Source organism: Sinohyriopsis cumingii, chromosome 4 (assembly GCF_028554795.1).
Source record: "Sinohyriopsis cumingii isolate HCF-2022 chromosome 4, ASM2855479v2, whole genome shotgun sequence".
In the NCBI taxonomy this organism is placed as follows: Eukaryota; Metazoa; Mollusca; class Bivalvia; order Unionida; family Unionidae; genus Sinohyriopsis; species Sinohyriopsis cumingii.
In genome coordinates this window covers 16,640,869-16,664,165 of record NC_142964.1, presented here as the reverse complement: position 1 = coordinate 16,664,165, position 23,297 = coordinate 16,640,869, and the positions used below count along the sequence as shown (strand labels likewise).

Below are 23,297 nucleotides of genomic sequence, written 5' to 3'. Positions count from 1 at the left end.
CCTGGACGGATGGTTTGGTATTGTTCTACAACTGGAGGCGTAACAGTGTTCTGTGACACTACAAGAGTCAGGCACAGACATATATCTGGATGTCAAATGACATTAGCAGAGTCAGGCACAGTCCAACTACGTTGATATGTGGTCTCTGTTTTTCTTATCCAGACTATCTCATTTTCTTTTGAATTGGGTTCAGACAAATAAATCTATGTTTCATCACCTGTGACATCTGGATGAAACGTCTCTGGTCACTCTTTTCATGCTTGGCGAGCAGCTGTTTAGCGATTTGAACCAGTCTATTTGTATTAGCCATCAATGAATACATCACCCATCTTACACAAGCCTTTCTGTGCTTTAAACGATTCTTTATTGTATTAAAAACAGCAGGTGAATTAATGCATTTTCAGAATAGAAATATATTCCACTGAATAAGAACATTTTCAACAGCATCAAATTCCGGTTTACCAAACACTGACAACGATCTTCTTGAACACGAGTTAATTTCAATGGATTAGCGACCATCTTAAAAAGGACGAAACCACATCAAATCTTCAGGATATGACAGAAAGGCACATTAGTAAACTTTGTATCCATGTTGGCCCTAATATCAGTCTGCTATTATCTTAGGAGCAACCTGATTTTACAGATGACTTCTTGCACAACAGTGGCAGAATTGTTCTCCTCTGACATTTTTAGGTCACTGTCATTTAATTATGTTAAATCACACACACACATACATACATACATACATACATACATACATACATACGTACGTACGTACGTACGTACACACACACATGCATATATATATATATATGTGTGTGTGTGTGTGTGTGTGTGTGTGTTTCAAGCGTGCTGCATGTGTAGATGCCGATCATCTTATAGAACTTTGTATTGTCTGTCAATCAGCGTTAAATTTAGTGACGGGTTTAGAGAAACGTTGTTACAAATTATGCAGGACCTTAAAAATAGCCCTCACACATGCAAACTTAATTTTTCTTCCTTCATCTATCGGTTTCTCTCTCTTTCTCCCAAGAGAAGGATTTATTAATGCGTGCCATTTTCAGCTTACATTAAGATCCAACAGCAGCTTGAACTAAATACCCAAAATTGTCGTATTTTTAAAAAAAACTTTCAACAACTATTTCATGTGAATCAAAGAATTATCTTCATGTTTTCACAAATTATTATATTTCAAAATGGTACTGTACACTGTTTTATATATTTTAAGTGGTACTTGACGGCACATGCAAAATGTTACCTTTGTGTTTTCAATCATAAGATGTTTAAGTCTGTGTTACTGTTTTCCGCACAGCTACATTACTGATCCCCATAATTACAAGACTAAATAAAACTTGAAGATTGTGTAACACAACCGAAAATATTTTCTGTTTCTTAAAATAGTCATCAAATGCAACCGACAGTCATTTGATTAAACAGATGTTTACTGTAACGTGCCTTGACAAGCGATGTATCAAATTTGATAAAAGTTGCTGAAATCAATAAATCATAACAGCTGAGGGTCAGTAAATACGCCTGAAAATTGATATATACATTAATCAGTTACTGTTAACATGCTAAATTATATATTATATGTGTGAATTCAGTCTAATTTTATGACAGTACTCTTGGACGAAGCTGTTTTATATTGTCAAATTTAATGGGGTAGAATTACGACAGGGCTGATCTGCGCTTATCAGTTTTACAGCAATCCATCGCCGCATTATTAAGCCTGCGATCAATAATTGGTAACCAGTCAACGTAGACTCTTACCATGTCTTTTTTCATTTAGATGCGAAACGGGAAAACACAAGAGTCAAGTTTTCGTGTTTTCTTCTTCACTGCGAAACAAGTTACTGAGTTCACAGCCGGCGGTGCTGTTGCTAGAGCAATGATTCAATATGAAGTGGTAGTAAGTTTACCCTAACTGTTAAAATTCAATTGAGACTGTCAGGAATTTGCCTTTCGTTGACGTCATCACTTCAGGTCACATGTTACCATCTTTCCTGAAAGTCTGATGTTATTACTGTATTTAACTAATGAAGGATGCAACCCCTCAGCGTTTCTATGAAAACCAACGCAAAGACGTGATAAGGAAATCTGGCGATGTTTGACAACTTGCTTGCTTTACTGGATAATTCTACTTGTTTAAAATCAGAAACATAAATTGGCAAGTTATGCCTTGAACTGAGCTGAAAGGGCGAGGCAGAGGTTTCCAGCACCCAGTTGCTTTGCTATCTGTAAGCATTAGCTACATGTTGCGTCTCAAGTTATTTGGGGGCATGTTCAATTTAATGCAGAATATCCAGAGCTAGTGAACTGACTGCATACTCGCTTCGCTTCTTGGCAAATTGAGATATGTACCTACGTTGATGTAGTTTGTATTCACACCACTATCGGGGGAGCTGTAAATGACTTCCCTTAGGCAGCCTAAATCGCAAAGCTTTCCAGACTACGTGGAAATTTATCATTCCATGGGAAAAGATTGAATGAAATTCCAAGCTTTCTGTTTACATGTATACTATTTAATAACTCTTGTTTAAACCTGTGAGCAAGCTGGAACCGACGGGCTTTCCACAGATATCTGCTGTTTGGTATGATATAGGAAAAGGGGCGATGCCTTGATCTAAACTGCTGGGAACTGAAGTTCAAGAATAAACGGTCAAGTTGTTCTTCACAGATATCCTTTGAAAGTTAACAAATCAACAATGCTTGTGTATACATTCCAGATAAATTGACACTGATTCGTGGATCTACTTTAAGGGATTTTCGTCCTTGGGAGACAATATGTTGTACTGGTCCACTGCAGTGAGGGCCTTGTAATGTTTTACAAATCAAACATTGGCATCAATATAAAAAGCCAGATTTGCTTATACCGTTTCTGGAATTCTTAAAAGATTTGGATTTTTGTTTTTTCTTAAAGCCAAGGCATGCTTAAGTTGTTTTGCAAATGAAGTTTTGTACTTAATTTTACGAATCAGCGCTTGCGTGCTGTATATGTGAAAACTAGATTATCTTGACAAATTATTGGAATTTGAGTTAAAGAATTTATAATTCTCCTTTCTAATGAGTTGCCAATGTGAGGTCAACTTGCTGAGCTAAGTGTGTCATTTTACAATTACGCCTTTGACAACGATATGAACGCCAGAACAGTTCACACGGTTTCTTCGATCTAAATTGGATAATTTAATTCCGTCTCACTGGAAACGTCATTTGTTTTCGGCCAAGGCATGGGCTGCAATCCCAGCATCCATGTCAATCAGACAGGTGTGGTGTATTGCCGCGATTCCGAAGACTCTAACTCTCCTCATGCTTCACATAGCACCTCCTTTTGCACACACGCCCATTACAGACGAACGGACACTAGCGAGGTGTCACAAACCAGCTCACCTGGGAGGGGAAGGCGTATTAAAGAAGAGAAAAGCATCGCCCAGATATCGATTACGGAGACTGAAACACAGACTAGACGGGCGAATTTGAAGGTAGTCTATGTAATGTATTTATAGCTTCTCTGTGGCACACACCCCACGGCATTTTCTTGCACTCTTTTACCGATGTAGATGCAATTCTTGCAAGCAATGCCAGGCTTATTCTGGAAATGGGATAACATTTAAAATTTCAGAATCTGAATTTTTTAAAAAGAATTTTGTCAATTAGTTTGACTAAATGTCTCATCGAACACCTTTCTCTCCTAAGAGTTCACTGGGGATGAAATCTAACAGAGAAAATACTTGTTTGCCATTCGATAACAGAAGGGGCAACAAAAATCATTGCTGGTAAAACGGCATAGTGTACAGAAGGGGCAACAAAAATCACTGCTGGTAAAACGGCATAGTGTACAGAAGGAGCAACATAGATCACAATTGATAACGGCCTCGACTAATTTTAAACTGTAATAAATAAGTGTAGCAAAGTGAAAGAAGTCTTTACTAGGCATCAAGTACAACTGTTTTTATATCTGAGTTAATAATAACTAAAAACTAATCTTATATATGCTAATATATCTCCCATGTTCATTCTCGTGATAATATTCCATCAAGCGTGACCTAGTTGTTGGCTGTGCCAATCGCTTGATTCCAAATTGTTCGCGCACGAAGTGAGTTCCAGTCTTTATTTTAAAACCCGAGTAAAAGGCGAATTTCGGGATTTTAAATTGAGGGTATATTTAATGTTATTTATTCCCTTTATTATAATTGGGGGTCGATATCCGCAAAGACGCGAAAACCGTAGGTCCTGATCTACTACAGGCATGTTAAACCAGCAAGTTTAAGAATGGATCCTTGAGTATTTATTCATCGTCCTCTACACGTGAAAATAGATTATACAAACATGAACATTTTGAAGAAAAGCTTGAAAACTGTCACTTGCATTAAAGTGAAAATATCATTGCTCCTCTGTCTGTCTATATTATGCTGAACAATCCCCCCCCCCCCATCTCTTCGTTCATTCTTTCTGTATTTATTTATTGAGCATATTATTCCATTTTCAGAGTCAATTCAACTGATAATTACAAGTAAGTTCAGCTCTTAGTGATAATTTAAAAAATGCTCAGCATAATGCAAACATTTCTTTCTTCCCTGTTCCGCCTTTTTATGGATGAAATTACTAAAACATAGCACACACACACGCACACGCACACACACACACACACGCACGCACGCACGCACACACACACACACACACACGTCAACATAATGTTGAGGTCATTAATAACGATTTGTTCATCAATGTCATTATTTTAAAATGAACGCGGATGTGTCAAAATCCCACTAAATACTTTGCACATTGATTTAGATCACGGACTATACGTAGATTTTTTTGTAAAAAATAATCTTATCAACATTATATTTGTAGGAATAGAATGAAATTAGTCTGGTTCAAAATAGGCATAGAGACTAAGTCAGTAAGTGCTCATTGATACAAATAGTATTGACGTACGTTTGAACTCCATTTGTTTATTATTAAAGTCCGTTCACTATTATTTGAATATAACAGGCAAGAAAAGAAGGTATAAATTAACAATATTGAAAACTTAATTTTGCATTTATTTGCCCAAACGTATTTATACGCAGCGTGTACATTTTAACTGGACAAGGCCTAAAATCACGTGTTATCACGTCTACATCTCAACCGGACAAGGCATAAAATCACGTGTTATCACGTCTACATCTCAACCGGACAAGGCCTAAAATCACGTGTTATCACGTCTACATCTCAACCGGACAAGGCCTAAAATCACGTGTTATCACGTCTACATCTCAACCGGACAAGGCATAAAATCACTAGATATCTCATGTACATCTTAATTAGACAAGGCCTAAATCCATCTGTAATCTCATTTATAAAGTCGGTTGGGGGAAAAGCGCGCGCGTACACACACACACACACACACACACCCCACTGTTAGAGCAAAACAAGTAGTTTTCTTTTTAACTATACTGGTCATAAACCAGAACTTTTGGGATGGTACGTTGTCTGTCGCTACTCCTTCTAAGCTATTTCGAAGATTGCCATTAAACTGTACACACACACACACACACACACACACACACACACACACACACCAATATCTAGATGGTCCTGAGTAAAAATGGTACTACTCCAACGTCTTGTCGGAAAATCTTGTTATTGCTATCCCTACTGAATGGATGGCCACTTAAACGTGCGGCTTTCACTATAGAACTTCTGATGAGGTCATGTTGGTTCTAAATGAAAATGGTACCGTTCAGCATGACAACCATTTCATTGCCACTTCGACAACATTTGGTGATTATATTAAAATGGAGGTTTCACTAAAAAGACTTCTTATGTCTAGCTTGTCCAAATAAAAAAATTGTGCCGATCTGATATCCAATATGGCCGTCATGTCAGTCATCTTAAAAAATCTTTTATCGCAACTCTTCCTGAACAGAAAGTCATATTGACATGGGAATTTTCACCAGAAGACTTTACAATATCCAGCTAGTTGTAAATGAAAATAGTGCCAACCAGGCAACAAATCTGGCTGCCACAGCAGAAATCTTGAAATTTTTCATCCCTAGTTCTCTTGAATTAATGTGTATAACAACGTGAGGTTTTCACTAAAAGACTTCTTATAATGTCCTAGTGATCTTAAATGAAAATGTTACAGATCTGACGTCCATCTTGACAATGTTCTTATTGCTACTCCTGAATGGAAAGTCAAATCTTGAAAATATTGTTATATGTACTCTACCAAATGGATGAATATATCAACATGGGGATTTCACCGATAGACTTCTTAAAATAATTAGCTTGTCCTAATGAAAATGGCGCGAGTCGTACATCCAATATGGCTGCCACGACAGCTGTCTTAAAGTCTTTTCACTGCTTCCACTGAAAGGATAGTCATTATGGCATTGGGTTTTCATCGGAACGCCTAATAATGTCTACTTTTGTGCTAAATGAAAATGGTGATATGCTGACATCCAGTATGTGCACCAAAGCAGCTAATTTGAACATTTTGTTATCGCTGAAGAATATCAGAGATGGTTTCCACGCTCGCCCGAACAAATGAAGGAATGGTCTTATCTTTAATTCCTATAATTTCTTTTCGCCCAGTAGAACGTCATTTCATTCAATGGACTATTGTTTCAGATAGTGTGGTTGTGAGCTAAGCACATTTTCGAAGGCCTTCGTAGTGATGATTTGTATGCTGCATTTGAATGTGCCGATTTTCAGTATAATTATTTTATGCTTCAGCAATATAATGGCTGTTTACAGAGTTGACATGGATACCAAAGGATAGATGAAAATGTGTAAAACTATGATATTCCCAAAATATTAAAGTGATACCTGTTTCTTTTGGATGATTATATTTAAGTGCTAGATATTCAGCTCATTTGCTTTCAATGTAACAATTGATAGGGAAACAATAGACATAATTAGATTTAAATATAACAGTTGCCATGGAAACAATGTACATAGTTACATTTAAATGTAACAGTTGCTAAGGAAACAATAGACATAGTTACATTTAAATGTAACAGTTGCTAGTGAAACAATATATATAGTTACATTTAAATGTAACAGTTGCTAGTGAAACAATATATATATATATATATATATATATATATATATATATATATATATATATATATATATATATATATATATATATATATATATATATATATATATATATATATATATATAGTTAAATTTGAAGTAAAGTTAAGAGTGTTTATTCCGGGATATCACTTATATACTTCGCATAGTATATACGTGCGTTTATGTATCACGTAAGTAGATGTAAATGTATTCATATATGTATGCACACAGGCATAAATATAAATTCTAAACATATACAACATAACATTATTTATAAATATATGTATTATATCTGACAAATATTGATCAGGAATATATTTATATGTGTATGGTCGATGGCGTGTCTGAGTTTTATATTTACTTTGCAATTTCTTGTTAAGCTCCACAGTCTGGCAGGTTGCTAATACTTCAGACTGTACTTGAATGTTCCATTTTAATCGTTGGTTGGGTGGATTTTAGCTGCACTTTCAACACAGTAATGGCTTTGTTATGCCGATCATTTGGGAGCTATGTATCGCTTTCCCAAGGAAACACAGATGTTTTTCTTGGCGGGTGTCGAACCTGCGACTCTTAGATAATAAGTCCGGTGCTTTAATTATTGAGCTGCAACGTCTTCATCCCTTTTGAAGGCACGTTTCTTTACATAAATAAACTTGTACTTGATATTCTCTACACACATATATCTTGTACATGATATTCTCTACACACATATATCTTGTACCCGATATTCTCTACATAAATGTAACTTGTACCCGATATTCTCTACATAAATGTAACTTGTACCTGATATTCTCTACACACATATATCTTGTACCCGATATTCTCTACATAAATGTAACTTGTACCGGATATTCTCTACATAAATGTAACTTGTACCTGATATTCTCTAGATAAATGTAACTTGTACCTGATATTCTCTACATAAATGTAACTTGTACCCGATATTCTCTACACACATATATCTTGTACCTGATACTCTCTACATAAATATAACTTGTACCCGATATTCTCTACACACATATATCTTGTACCTGATATTCTCTACATAAATGTAACTTGTACCAGATATTCTCTACACACAAATAAGTTGTATCTGATATTCTCTACATAAATGTAACTTGTACCCGATATTCTGTACACACATATATCTTGTACCTGATATTCTCAACATACATGTAACTTGTACCAGATATTCTCTACACACAAATAAGTTGTATCTGATATTCTCTATATACATGTAACTTGTACTTGATATTCTCCACACACATACATCTTATACCTGATATTCTCTACATACATGTAACTTGTACCTGATATTCTCTAGATAAATGTAACTTGTACCTGATATTCTCTACACACAAATAAGTTGTATCTGATATTTTCAAAACGCATTTAAGTTGTCTTCATACGTGCATGTTCTACCTTATTTTCTCTACACATGTGTAACTTGTAATTAATTATTCTCTACACACATGTAACTTGTAATTGATTATTCTCTACACACATGTAACTTGTAATTGATTATTCTCTACATACATGTAACTTGTAATTGATTATTCTCTACACACATGTAACTTGTAATTGATTATTCTCTACACACATGTAACTTGTAATTGATTATTCTCTACACACATGTAACTTGTAATTGATTATTCTCTTCATACATGTAGCTTGTACCTAATATTCTCTACATACAAGCAACTTGTACATGATCGCAGAAACCACAGCCAAACAAAACGACACGAGATAAAGACAACTTAAACTAAATAAAAGCCACATACGAGAAGATCTACGCATGTGAAAAGCACAAATTATAGTAATGAAAGTTAAGTTAAATGCAAATTTAAAACGCAACCTATTTTTTTAAAACCGGTTTCGGTAAATCTGTACAATATGCAGGAATAATTCAACCATTTTTGGACATTTGATTAAAATGATTACTGAGACATTTCAAGATTAATCCTGTGAAAAACTTAAAGAAGGAAAGAACTGATTAAATTCTATCGAACTCTACAGTGCGGTCTAAGAAGAGTTGTCACTATAGGTATTTGCGTTGGTTGCTATGGAAAAAAAGCGCTTGCTTATAGAAGCTTTAAAATATAATTAATTTGTACAGTTCGTCGTTCAAGCAACCATGTAGCGCTAACACGAATGACACGTGCTTAGTCATATTAAAACCTTGTCAAGAGATTGCATTTTGGAAGCGATTTAAATTTCTAAACAAGAGCAGAATCTTGCTGTTTAACCCTTACGGCAATACATTCGAACACAAAAAGGCAGTTCGTTGTTAAAAAATAATTAAAACTTTAGGTTTTCAGGCAGATATCGAAATATTTCTGCATCTTTGTCTCCAGTCTATTTTTATTCAAACTAGCTGTGATAACTGAAAATATTGCCAGTGTCAATTACAGAAAAATAAAACGAAAGCATATATATCTCACTACATTTTGGTGCTCTTTCGTCTGATTTCACTGCTCCGGTAGCCTAGTAGTTAGAGCGTCCGCCTCGGATGTGTGAGGTCGCAGGTTCGAACCCTGACCGAGTCATACAAAGACTTAAAACTGACACTAACAGCTGACTCGCTTGGCGCTCAGCATTAAGAGGTTAGTGTTAGGACTGGTCGGCCTCGTGTCAGGATGATGTGATTGGGTGGGACATCATACTACATGTCTGCATCATGATGCCCCAGTGCTAGACATCACTCTAAACTGGTACACTGCAGACATTATATATATATATATATATATATATATATATATATATATATATATATATATATATATATATATATATATATATATATATATATATATATATATAGTCATGTCGTCAGTTTAATAAGCGCGAATAATCAGCACGTTCAAATTATAGTTTTATCAATAAAGTACGGCGAAATCTCTGACAATATAAAATCCCCTTATCGGTAATATAAATAAACACAAGGAGTGCAAGCGTGACCACAACTCTTCGCTCGGTTCGACTTTTTCTCACGCGTCTTTTATCGCTTCAGAATCGCAAGAAGACTGAAAAACTACACATATACATTCAAAAGACAGTAACGTACCAACGCATATCTCTTAAATGACCATGGCCTGAATCCAATCCGGCGAATTAACCTTTATTTTCACCACTAAGGTCAAAATCCCTTTCTAGCAAAATCGGCTAGACGGTAGTAGCACAATTCTACCAGTTTCTACCCTGCATTCTGTTCTTTTGACTTATGTTATATATAGTGTTGTCATCGACATCATTTCTGTTATAATAAACCAATCAGAAGTCGAACTTCTTTTATTGGTAGAAGTAATTTCTTCTGCAAATATTTTCATAATTTTTGCAACTTTGGTGACAAATGCAGTCTTGAAACATTGCTGATTTGTTTGTATTTTTATGGGGGTGGGGGTGTATAAAAAAAAACAATGAGGCGTAGACATTGAAAAAAACGTCGTCGGTGAAGCACAGTGCTACAGTGCCTCAGTGTTCACCCAAGATGACGCATATATCATCTGCAATCTGATCACGTGATGACCCGTTAGTCTGTTATACAGCTTCAGATATTTGATTATGATACGGCAAAGCAATACATGCTGCTGCAACTATATTTTTCTGTTTAATTTTTTAAAATTATAAATTAATCATATATAGAGGGGAAAAACAAGTGATTTGCTTCTCTATTTAAAAAAAGTTCAGTGACTCAACTTGATTATGATTGTGAAGGGAAAATATAAAACATATGGGATTCGATGTTGAAACTTCTAACATACATATTAATCATTCTACCAAGTGAGCATAACTGATTACGCGTTTTGCCTTCTTGATTTAAAACAAGTTTTAAAGGTGTATTTGTTGCATAGAGTACAGTATTATCTTATTGTCTTTAGAAGATTCTTTGGAACAAGCTTTATTAAGGAACTCCCTCGCTATCTAGGGTAAACACTGTTTTAATGTTGGGTAAACGATATACAATCACCAAGTTACACAAAATGTCTAATTTTAATCTTCCTTTTTGTGGAAAAATATATAAGGGGAGGGGGCTTTTCAAACAATTTTAATTTATTTGCGCAAAATAAAGGCAAATATTTTGTCTTCTTCAATTTAATTTTCGGAGTTTGAAAACCTGTTTTGGGGGGACAAGATTGCATCAAAATCGGCCTTTTCCTTTATGTCCTGAAAATATTATAGCACTCAGATTTCGCAATTTTCCGAGATGTACTTAAACTATTTGGGACATGCTGAGATTATCACTCTTGATGGAGGATAAGTAAACCAAATATGCTTGCCAATCAGAAACTATTTCGGACATATGCTGAGATTATCACTCTTGACGGTGGATAAGTTGCAAGTAAACCGAATATACATGCCAATCAGAAACAGGGCTTTACATGTTTGACTCACATGTTAAATTAAAGAAACGGCGAACAAATTTAGTTACATTTTAAATAAAGAGCAATACAAGCAAAGGCTCAAACTGACTTTCTAAGATGTTTTTCTAATTAGATCTCGGCCCTTACACACGATTCATTTTGAGGATCAAATATGTTCTCAAATAAAGATCTGAAACTCATCATAAATCATTGTATACTGCATACTGCTCGAATTAAAAAACATTATGGATTACATTATCTGTCTGCTTTGAATTTCAACTTTGAAGTGTCTCTTTTTAAGAGTTTTTGGGTTGGGCGTGGGGGGGAGGACGGCATAATTTAAATTTGTATTCTTTACTTCAGTAGACCCCACCAATCTGGTTTTGCGGACGATTGAGATTTTTCAACGCCAGGCAGTTGAAATACATAAATTTCACGCACCAATTCAACACATGTCAAATGCTTTTCACTGTATTACATATTATTTTCATTATGCGGTGCCAAATATTGTCAGTTTCTTTAAATGAAAATTTGCGCGGAATGGGAGGGGGAGATACAGGGCCGGTTTAAGGCCTTTGGGAGCCCTAGACCCAGTCAACATAGGGGCCTATATCTATCCTGCCTTGTCCATATATATGGTTACAGTACTATTAACAACACTCCCTGTGAAATCAGACGATAATATACGGAGCCTCGGGGGCCTCGGGCACGTTGCCAACTTTGCCCTATGGATAATCCGGCCCTGGGAAGAGAGTTATTTTTCATGACGCGGCTTGGGGGATGAAGTAACGAAACGTGGAGGAATGCCGTGATAATTAATGATTGAAAGAGAAACAATAAATTGTACATTTACGCTAGGTTGAAGATTAGAATCAGTTATAACGTCAATAAAATTCGATGGATTTTATACCAACTTTCGAGTCCATTAGACACGTAGACGTTCTATGTGCCTACGTTGGTGTGAACATATTACACAGAAGTATGATTAAATTAAAGCTACTCGGCCTGTTATGATCCCCATTTATCATTAAGTCATAAAAAGCCGTAACCGGTCACTGGGGACTATTACGTTGATAGTCCCCAGTGACCGGTTACGGCTTTTTATGACTTAATGATAAATTTTGATAGTCCCCAGTGACTGGTTACGGCTTTTTATGACTTAATGATAAATGGGGATCATAATAGGCCGATTAGCCTTAATTTAATTATACTTCTATGTAATATTTTCACACTAACGTAAATTTCACAGGTCGTCAGTACACGGACAAATTATCATACTTAATTGTTTCAGTGTGTTGCAAGGCATAGCAACTATACTGAGGCTGTCAATAAACTTTCACAGTTGTCTCACAACATATTGGCGCAAACACTTTGTCACTACTGACACCAAAGTAGAGATCACAGATACAACGTTAGCGTTTGTCGTCGTCAGGAAGTATTGGGTACTACTATTGTGACCTAATTTTCAACCATGCATATAGTTCACTGAAGTGTATAGTCATCATGTGTAATCAGTCTGGTGGAGCATATCACACCTACTGAAGTTCTGAGCAAATAATTCAAGTTTGATAAGCAGAAATAATTTAAACATTTTTGTTAAAAGAGGCTCGAATAAACTGCAGTCATATAACCTGAAGCTTTGCGGCTAGCGGAAAACCCGTCGAGCCTAATGTGGTGGATTAATATGTTCAAATTTTGTACAATTACTGGAAGTATGCCCATTTTCTCCCGTAACAAAACTTAGCAATGTCTCGAACCTTTCGTAAGAGCTAATGTGCGCAATATAGCGTCTTTCCATCAGAGGGTAGCCGTGTTTTAATCGTGGATTTGATGGCTCATTGTACTAATGATACGGAAGGATGGGAACCAGTCTAAAAATGTGTTACATACAATATAGTATATATGGGTTTGGTTGCAATGGTTTGATTAATAATGAAAGTAAGATTGTAGTAAAATGAATCTTTTGAGATCGTATCCTGACTGTCACTGAAAAAGTAGATGAAATTTTATTAATGTAATTTCAATCCGTTTACAGATGTGAGTTTGGAAAACTCATTACTGACATTTGCACCTGACTCTTTGGTACCGTATTGAAAATATGTTTGAAACACGTGTAGATCCAGAAAATGCCGAGGTTCATGTGGTTTTCTCTACATAAAAGCTGTACATCAAAAAGTGTCTTTACTGATAACTATAGGTTTGATCATGAGCACTCAGAAATGCGAAGTTATTGAATTTTTAATATCATCGTATTTACTGTGTAAGCTGAATGAGTACTGTGAGGCCTTCAAGCAGTTGCAACATGATGATAACTGAATTGGCTTCGATGTGTTTTTCCATTGACGGAAAGGCATGAGGTGTTGCGAGTGGAATAAGCTGATAACAGATGCGCGTTGCTTTTTGTGCAAGTACAGTATATATTTGATGCTGTAGCGGTACTGGCTATTTATTCAGGACGGACGAGTTAAATATACAGAAATTAATGACATGTTAAAGTTAACGGTACTGGCTATGTATTCAGGACGGACGAGTTAAATATACAGAAATTAATGACATGTTAAAGTTAACGGTACTGGCTATGTATTCAGGATGGACGAGTTAAATATACAGAAATTTATGACATGTTAAAATTACATCTGGTATTAACCTTAGGGACCCCCACCCCGACCCCATGTTACCTGTGAATGAACATCATTCATTTTCTTTTCAATTAGTTTTTGTATATTTGTATATCTAGATGTAATGTTGCTTTGTTTCAAATGATGGTGAAAATATATTCCTTGGTAATTATTGTACCTTAAAGTCTAGTGTTATTATTTCCGTCAAACGCAGTAGAGGACGATGTTTTTGATGTCTTAGTTTGACACTCAGTATAATTTTGAACGGCATATTACGCGCCTGCCAAATGAAATCAAATCAAAAGGCACAAAAAGAAACTTGTTCAATCTATTGGAAAATAAGTATGTCCCTGATACCCCTAAATTAAAAGAAGTTTGCTCTGATCAAGTAAATGCCGCTATGTTGCTCCCTATGCAGTTAAACTCGAAACTGCCAGTGATCGGAAGTACTGCATTTGCCGCCTTTACCTGTATCTCGTTTACCGACTGACGTCATGTGCGCATCACATACTAGCACTCGCTTGTGTCAGCTCAAACGTTTTTATGATATATTACTGCCATATGGCTTTTGGACCCCAGCCTTCTTCTTGTCTCTACCCATTATTACACGAGCATATTGACTGGATTCTATTTATCTCTTCTAATTATCAGACACATAGGATATGGCGCGTCATTGTTACGTCCTCGGTATACCGTGACGTCTGCCGCGTGCTATTTTGTAACTTCGCCAGCCCAATACCCCTACTCTGAATGTAAACAATTCCTTGGTTTTGACTCTTATATATTAGATAAAATCTTCACATTCTGCACTAGAGCTAAAGCTATTAAACAGAAAAGAATGCAGAAGAAATGCTATATAAACTGCGTATGATGTAGTTATAAAAGCGTACAATTTTCATCAAGTGAAATTTTGTCACCAGATTTACAGCGTACGGGTTTCTCAGGATGTTATTGTCAGCACCGAATTTACTTATCCCATCTAAGGGCGATAACCTACAATGATGAGTATAATGTCCCCTTTTATTCGGTATTATTCCTCGAAGTATTTCCAACAAGTATTTCGAAAAGCAATCGGATGTAAATTATGCGGTCAGATCGTCATTAATTATCCTACATATTACATACCCATGTTTCTTCAAGATGAACTCAGAGCAACGTTCCAATAAACCTATGATTCCTTTGAGCAAAAACGTCATGATGGGTCCTTACAAACAGCAAGTTCTGACGTCACTTGTCTAGGATAAATATGTGCAACAACTGATTAAAAGTTACCGGTGACAAATCCATTGCCGGTTCATTAAAACATAGCTTTTGACCATATCACACAATGACATTATATGTGCACCTCTAAATTTGTAGATATCAACTGCTTAAGTGGCGCTCTACATTTTCGTATTTTGCATGTTGTTAGATTTTTAATTCAACGAATTTCCCAGGTTTTCCTCGCTGGTTATACTGGCTGTTTAAATAAACCATTGTATATATTTGATATTGTTTACAGAACGTTCAATTCTCTTTATTTTGGTATATGATGGATAAGTGTAATTTGGGTAACAGAGTTTACAGCTTGGCCTTACTTTAGATGTGGATCTTTCAAAAAACTGCTAGCTCCGCTTGGTCATTTTCACTTCCTGGACTTCAGAGGTAAATTGTGGAAAAAAAAAGAGCTGACATTGTCTTGTCTGCCAAAATTCATTTTCAATATTTTAATAACTGCTAAAAATAGTGAACTCTGGACTACTTCAGGCTGAGTTTTTGAACACCTGGGGGCAGTCCGCTTAGAGCAGGTATAATTTACATAAGTACAATATATTAATAAATTTCAGCCACGTTACATAAAAGTAACATAGAGATATGCCAACATTCTTTCCATACTGCAAATGCAGAAAACTTCACCTTACACCGGTGATTTTCTCAGAATGTGTAGAGCGCTCTCTTAGTTGGGTACGGACCCAGAATGTTTTTTTCATAATCTGGCCCCTTTTTTGGTGCCAGTGGTGATGAAACACAAAATATTAATTACACCTCTAAAAGACTTCCAGTAGCAAATCGGGGACATCATCAACAAGAGCGAGGGCTAATTTGTAGTAACGACAACATCAATTACAAGAAGACTTTACGAGCTTCATAAAGCTGGAAAATTGTTATCATTAAAACTATATTTAAAAAGCCATTAAAAAGTCTGGCAAAATATTTTATCTGAGCAGCTGTACTATGTTACCCAGACTATGTTTTATATAAACAATTAGACATATAAGAAGACGGGAAGTGGATTGAATAGTACGATATTACCATGACGACACTGCATAGAATTTGTGTGATGTCATCCACAAATTTTAGCCTGTGTAACAAGGATGAAATGGTGGGCAGGATGAGGAAAGTGATCTGCAATTAGGCACAGCGTTCAATGTTGTGACGTTGTATATCAGTCAGTCAGTACGTTATAAATGTCGTTTCCAAACAGTAACTCGATTTACATGTACATTTGGGGGAAAAGATGAACCCTACCAATTTCGGGGTGAAAATCTCAACGATAACAGTGACTGAAAGAAGAAAAATAGTTTCCGCAAATAAACTCGACTTCTCTCCCATTGACAGTTGCCAAACATTGTGGGTAGTTTGCACTTGGGGTAAGAAAGAGAAGTATCATTTGCTGCACACGAAGTTCAGTTATCCACATGCTGAGGTCTATTAAACATTGGGCGTGAGTACAATGCATGTTCACGGCACTCTTGTTTCATTATAGGATTAAATGATCATGGTTGGGTATTTATCGATATGTAAAGTTTACCTATTCACTCTCAAAATAAAGTCCGAAAATAAAGTCCGAATGACTTTATATTAACTTTGTGAGTTTTTAGGTAACAATTGTCACGTAAAGACTTCTTTTGACATGTAGTTGGTTCTGAATGAAAATGGTGCAGATCTAACCACCAATATGCCACTTACATGGGCCATCTTGAAAATACTGTTATCGCTAACTTCTCCTTCATGGATGGTCATATCAGCATGCCATTTTCACTGAAAGACTTCTTATGATGTCCAGTTGGTTCTATATGAAAAAGGTACTTATCTGTTATCCAGTATGGTTGCCGCAATGGCAATATTGCAAATCTTGTCATGGCTACACGTCCGGCATGGATGGTCATCTCAGGATGCGGTTTTCGCTAAAAGGGTTATTGTGTTGTCCAGTTGGTCCAAAATAAAGATTATGCCGATCTGATGTCCAATATAGCATTTAATGCAACCATCTTGAAAATCTTCTTATGTAGGCTTCACCTGAAAAGAATGTATTCACCAAAAGACTTCTTGTTATTATATCCAATTGGTCCATCACTGCAGTCATCTTGAAAATCTTGTGATCGCTACTCCTCCTGAATCGATGGTAGTATCAACATGAGGCATTCACTGAAAGACGTCTTATCACGAAGTAAATGAAAATTGTGCCAATGTGAAGTCCATCTTGGAAATCTTGTAGCTACTCCTTTTGAAAGGAAAGTAATATTAACATTGGGTTTTAACCAAAAGAGCTCTTACGATGTCAGCTTGGTCCTGAATGAAAACTGTTGATCCGGGGCCTAATATGGCTAATACATTGGCCAGCTTGGAAGTATTGTATTCACTATTTCTCCGGAATGAATGGTCATGTCACCAATTTGTTTTCACTAAAAGACTTCTTATGATATTTTATTGTAACTACCTAAAATGGTGCCAGTCTGACGTACAATATTTAAAAGCTTTCTGTTGCTACTCCTCATAAAAGGAAAGACATTTTGACATTGAGTTTCATCACAAGAGTTTTATGATGTCTACTTGGTTCTAAACGAAAATGACCAGCCATCAACCTTGAAATTATTGTTGTCTCTTTTCCTCCAAAATGGATGGTTATATCAATATTGGGTTTTTCTTGGAAAATTTTGGCTCTTATCCTCCCAAGTGGATGGTTATATCAACATGAAGTTTTCACCAAAAGACGTTTGATGATACTTAGTTACTTGTAAAAGAAAATGGTGCCATGCGTACAGCCAGTATGGCTGCCACGAAGGCTGTCATGAAAAATCTTCATGTCACTACTATCTCTAAATGGACGTGGTTCTTTTTACGACATATGGTTTGTCCAAACGAATTCTAATGACGTTTACTTTGTCTCAAATAAAAATGGTGCCAATCTGACAGCCTATACGTCCAGCATGTCAGCTGATTTGAATGTTTTATTTATCGCTAAAGATTATGAGAGATGGCTTTAACAGACAGCAGTTGAAAGGCAGCAAGGTCTTTTATCTTGAATTTCTGGAAATTCGTTTCGCCAAGTAATGAGTCTTGTTTTAGTATTAAAATATTTGTTTTCCCTTAAAGCTAGAATGGTAAATATCATCGACTGTGTAAAAATAGACTTTATATGATATAGAAATACTAGTTTTCCTTAACCTGTTTTGGTATTATAGCTTCTGAATCTTAACCTGTTTTGGTTTTATATATTCTTAACCTTAACCTTTTGTTTTTTGTTTTATAGCTTCTGAACCTTAACCTATTTTAATTTTATAGCTTCTTAACCGTAACCTGTTTTGGTTTTAAAGCTTCTTAACCGTAACCTGTTTTGGTTTTGTAGCTGCTGAACCTAAATGCCCGTGTGCAGTAAATTATGCAAGCTCCAATTACATGACAATGACTGCCGTATGCACTCGCTTATAAGGGAACAACCGCAAATTGCACAGATCCAGATATGCCGTCGCATAATGTGCCCGCAGATCTGGGTCTTTGAAGTTTGTTAGGAATAATCAGTAGAACAAACAACATAGACCATAATCTGCAGACTCATTATACGACGGCAGATAAGGATCGTTGTTTATTACAGTTTGTCTCGACTTATACGCGAGTATAAGACAGTATCATAACGGATTACTTATTGCATTGATTTTGCTATCTTTCTGGGAAACGGGTTTTAACCCTTCCTGATTTGATTGCAAACATTCAGAACATTTTGTCTTACAACACATTGCTGACGCTAGGTTATTTTGATTTGCCGATCAGCTGTCATTTCATTATCTTCACGGCTATTTCATTTTATGTCTTCATAAGTGTTCTGCTGTTTCACACCATCTATGTAGCCGTTTATCTAGGATGAATATTTTAACATTTTTACATACACCAATTCTACTGACCGAAATTCTTGCAACATCGCAGACACTAGGGCGAACTGAAACCTGATTCAAGTTTATCGAATCGTTTACAAGTTACGAAGCAAATAACCTATAGGTCAAGGGTCGATATGCGTTTTCAAACTGAAACTAATCCTATATATATGGAAATTTGTTTGGTTATTTTAAAATTTTCTATGTGACGGTTGTATGAAAGTAAGATAAACATATTTATGAAGCGTCATTACACACACACACACACACACACACACACACACACACACGTTTTAACTAGCATTAGAAAATAGCACAGCTAAAATAACAGAACGTGAGTTAAAACAACGAATACTTTTTTATTTCTGTGAGAGAGAGAGAGAGAGAGAGAGAGAGAGAGAGAGAGAATGAATATTTCACATTTCATGACTGGACCGTCACTACTTTTTACGCTTCTTCCTTACGATTCTATTCTTGCAAGATTAAACCTTGCGTGGAACATAGATACACATCACGCCATTACTTAAAATTCCTCCCTGAACTGGGTCACAGTCGCTTGACACTTTTTTAAATAATATTTTTGACGAATCACCATGGATTCAAATATAGAAAGTAACTAGTGTATTCCAGGGTAGAAAAACACGAACATCATAACAAGTTAATAAATCTTCTGTTCTGAGATTATCTAGAGACAAATTACTGTTGTCCGATAACTGTCCGATAAATGTACTTCCATCCATTAGGGAAAAATACACAAAAATATGTTTAGTTCAATTAATTGCATAATGCTTAAACATTTCAACTTACAAAACAAAAAACTCTAATGGCCCTGCAACTGACTGAAAAAGAAATAAAGTGAGTGGTGGTGGGCGAAAATCTGCATGATTTTTGCACGAGAGGTTGGCATTTTGAGCCCGAAAATCAAGCGTGTATTAATTGAAAATATTATTTGATCTACATCTTTGGCAAAGTTAGTTCGATAAGTCGGATTTCCTTGCCTTAATTTTCAGAAAGTATCATAGGTAGGAAACACAAGGGAATGGGACATTTTCCTACAAACGTGAAAGATTAGGGTCACTGCCGCCAACAGCACTAATATATGGGGTTTGCGCTTGATATGTCAAGTTTCCTGGATCCCCTTTTAATAAGATTTCATCGGTACCTACCTATTGATTCTCGAACCCAAAAGTCTAGGGTCAGTCACTGGAGCTAAAATAGCAATCTGATTAAAATCCTAGGACGGTGGAGATTTGATTTTAATCAGATTGGCTAAAATTGTCATTTCGAGGCCCATTCTCCTCAAAATTTTCCGCACCCAGTTTTATCATATTTATGGCTGCATTGCACGATAGGATTGCCATTTCTTTGTTGGGTATGCGAGCAATAGTTTAATAAGTCACTGTACGTGGAATTGATGGATCATTCGAGCTGAGATAGCTGCTTCTTCTCATTGGCATAGCAATTGGCATAGCAGTTGACATAGCAATTGGCATAGCAATTTATGTAACATATCAAAATTGTTGTTATGCCAGACACTTCCATCAAAAAAGGAATTAAATATCACGATACATGTATATTAGGAACGTCAAGAAAACTAGACGATAAATATTAAGTTATATCAATTTGTACGTAATATAGTGATAAACATGAAGGTACCAGATGTTCCGAAAAGACCCATGATAAGCTTTTAACTTGGTCATTATTAGGTAACACTCCCTCCAGGCCGGCGGCAGCCGTGGTCATTGAGGCATTGTTAGTGGCAAGGTGAAACATTTGACTGACGGATGGGAGGTGTCGGAAATCCATCAAACTTCCAGCGTGGGGGTGGGTTAGAGGAATGAACCATTCTTTGATGGCTATTTTAATTATTGATCTCGTGCGTGCAATACACTTTTGATTCACAGCACTAATTTACTTCTAGTCAAGAAACAACAGTTTCTGCCAGTATACCCGCATCAGTTGTCTGCCATATTATTTTTAATCTTAAGTGAGGTACGTCACGACGCTAAGGACGAACAAGGTGTTTCCCTTCCCCTGCCATTGCTTTAGTACGCAAACAATAACAATGTACTGGTTTATACGGAACCTTTGGGTTTTTTTTCTTTCTTCTTTTTAAATGCTAACCTTGCTAACTGATGCAGCTGTGCTTGCGTAGGAATACGTTAAGTCTCAGCAACTTCTAGTCGGATAAGAAGTAAACATATTGGTATTTTATCACAAGTATGGCCCACATTAAAGTCTATCATTTTGGTAGACTGTCGTATTGGCAGTGATATTTGAAGCCTTTCAATGTCATTTACAGCCTGGTAGACAGTCGTATTGGCAGTGATATTTGAAGCCTTTCAATGTCATTTACAGCCTGGTAGACAGTCGTATTGGCAGTGATATTTGAAGCCTTTCAATGTCATTTACAGCGTACTTTCTTGTCTAGTTGAAGAGCATTTTGAATCTTCCAACCGGTTTATTGAAAGGAAATTGTTTTATCACTGGAAATTCTGGCATGGTTACAAACCAAGACATCATAAATATTGGTAGCACACATACGTACCGTTATTATAATACCAACAATTCATTTATGGGAAGCCTGTAAAGAAAACAATTAAATTTATCCTGGTAGTAATTGCATTTACTTGTTGTTCAGATTTCCTACTGTGGTCTGGGATTTTGGCCCTCAAATAGCTTTAAACAAAACATTCTTGCTCCGATTTATATGAAAAGAACCTATTATATCCATTATATATATTTTTTTCAATAACAATTCTTGAGCTGAAAGAAAACGTTTCCTGGTTTAACGAAAAATTACCCGCCCCTCCCCCCTCCCCCCAAAAAATACAAATAAATAAATAACAGAAATGAATGGTCGGTCTCTATCATGAAGGTTACAGAAAGGATTGACAGTTCATGAAGGTCTTACTGTTCGCGTAGTCTTTAGGGAACGGGGGAGAGAGACCTTGATATCTGCAAATTCCTTAATGTCAACATATACAAAGAGGTCTGATTGTATTAAAAATATGTTCGACTGCTTGAAAATTAAAAACTGCCCCTTTTTCGAAAAAAAGCATTTTATTTTGGCTAATAACTGATGAGCTCAAGAAACAAATGTACAAAGAAATTAAAACATAAATAAAAAATAGGTGTGTGAATGTTATGTAGTTCCATCTAAGTCATTTGAAACCTTGCCTTAATGTTAGCAAAGATGGGAAGATGAGTAAATCATTTAAACTATGAAGAAAGACCAAACAATAATCGAAGGAAAGGCGACAAATAGAAAATAATGACATATCATGCCCATATTGATGAAGAAAGGGGTTGGGCAACAAGTTCGCCAGCGTAGGTACAGCCCTTGCCCTCCAGAAAACCAATTATCCAAATGAGCCTGTGTATGTGTGTGTTTAAGAGAGAGAGATATTGATTGAAATATATGAAAATACATGCTACAAATACTCATATAGATATTGTAAGGAACGGTAGAAAAGGCCTTTATATATGCACATTGGTTAATATACAGACTTATTTACGTTTTAATTACCTTTTTTGTTTCAAGACTTTAGTAACGTATAATTGATTTGATTAAAGGACTTAAGTTTTTATTGTGAACAGACGAACTGAGACGACCTTATTTTGTGTTTGCGGACACAGTGGATAATTATGGAACTAGGATATATAAACGGAAGGTATTATGGGTAGAAAGTTTGAAATGGGTTATTTGTAGTCAGCGATAAATGTTCCAGTCATAGTCTTATCCAAGGTAATTTTTTATTGACAACAACTGAAGTGCGCGCTGAGTTATTCTTTCTATATTTGCCACTGAAGTGTCTGGTGATGTACTTGATGGCTGAACTGTGTCAGGACTGTTTATACAACACTCCATTATTCGTCGTCAGACAGAGCAACAGACCTTTCCGATTCGTTTCTCACACTTAACAATTTTCAGAAACTACTATTTTGGCGAAGTTATTTATTTTAGCGACAATTGTATTTGGGAAGAAAAATGATGAAAATCAATCAATGCACTCCTTTTGGGTGTTCCAGTGCTTTCTACCAAGTTTTTGTATATTTTTTTGCAGTTTCCTTTTCTTAGACTTGTGACAGATGCTTTCAAGCTATAAAACAGAGAACGC

General features: G+C 36.0%; 1 protein-coding gene across 2 annotated transcripts in view; it reads left to right on the top strand.

Annotated features, from left to right (window-relative positions):
• Positions 1–1,816: 1,816 nt before the first annotated feature.
• Positions 1,817–23,297, top strand: part of LOC149800684 (high affinity cAMP-specific and IBMX-insensitive 3',5'-cyclic phosphodiesterase 8B-like) — a 339,962-nt gene continuing 318,481 nt past the window's right edge. For both annotated transcript variants that reach the window (XM_089954717.1, XM_089954716.1), the window contains exon 1: positions 1,817–3,479. In XM_089954717.1, coding sequence (XP_089810843.1) covers positions 3,228–3,479 — 252 coding nt within the window. In that variant the 5' untranslated portion in view covers positions 1,817–3,227. The remainder of the gene's footprint in view (positions 3,480–23,297) is intronic.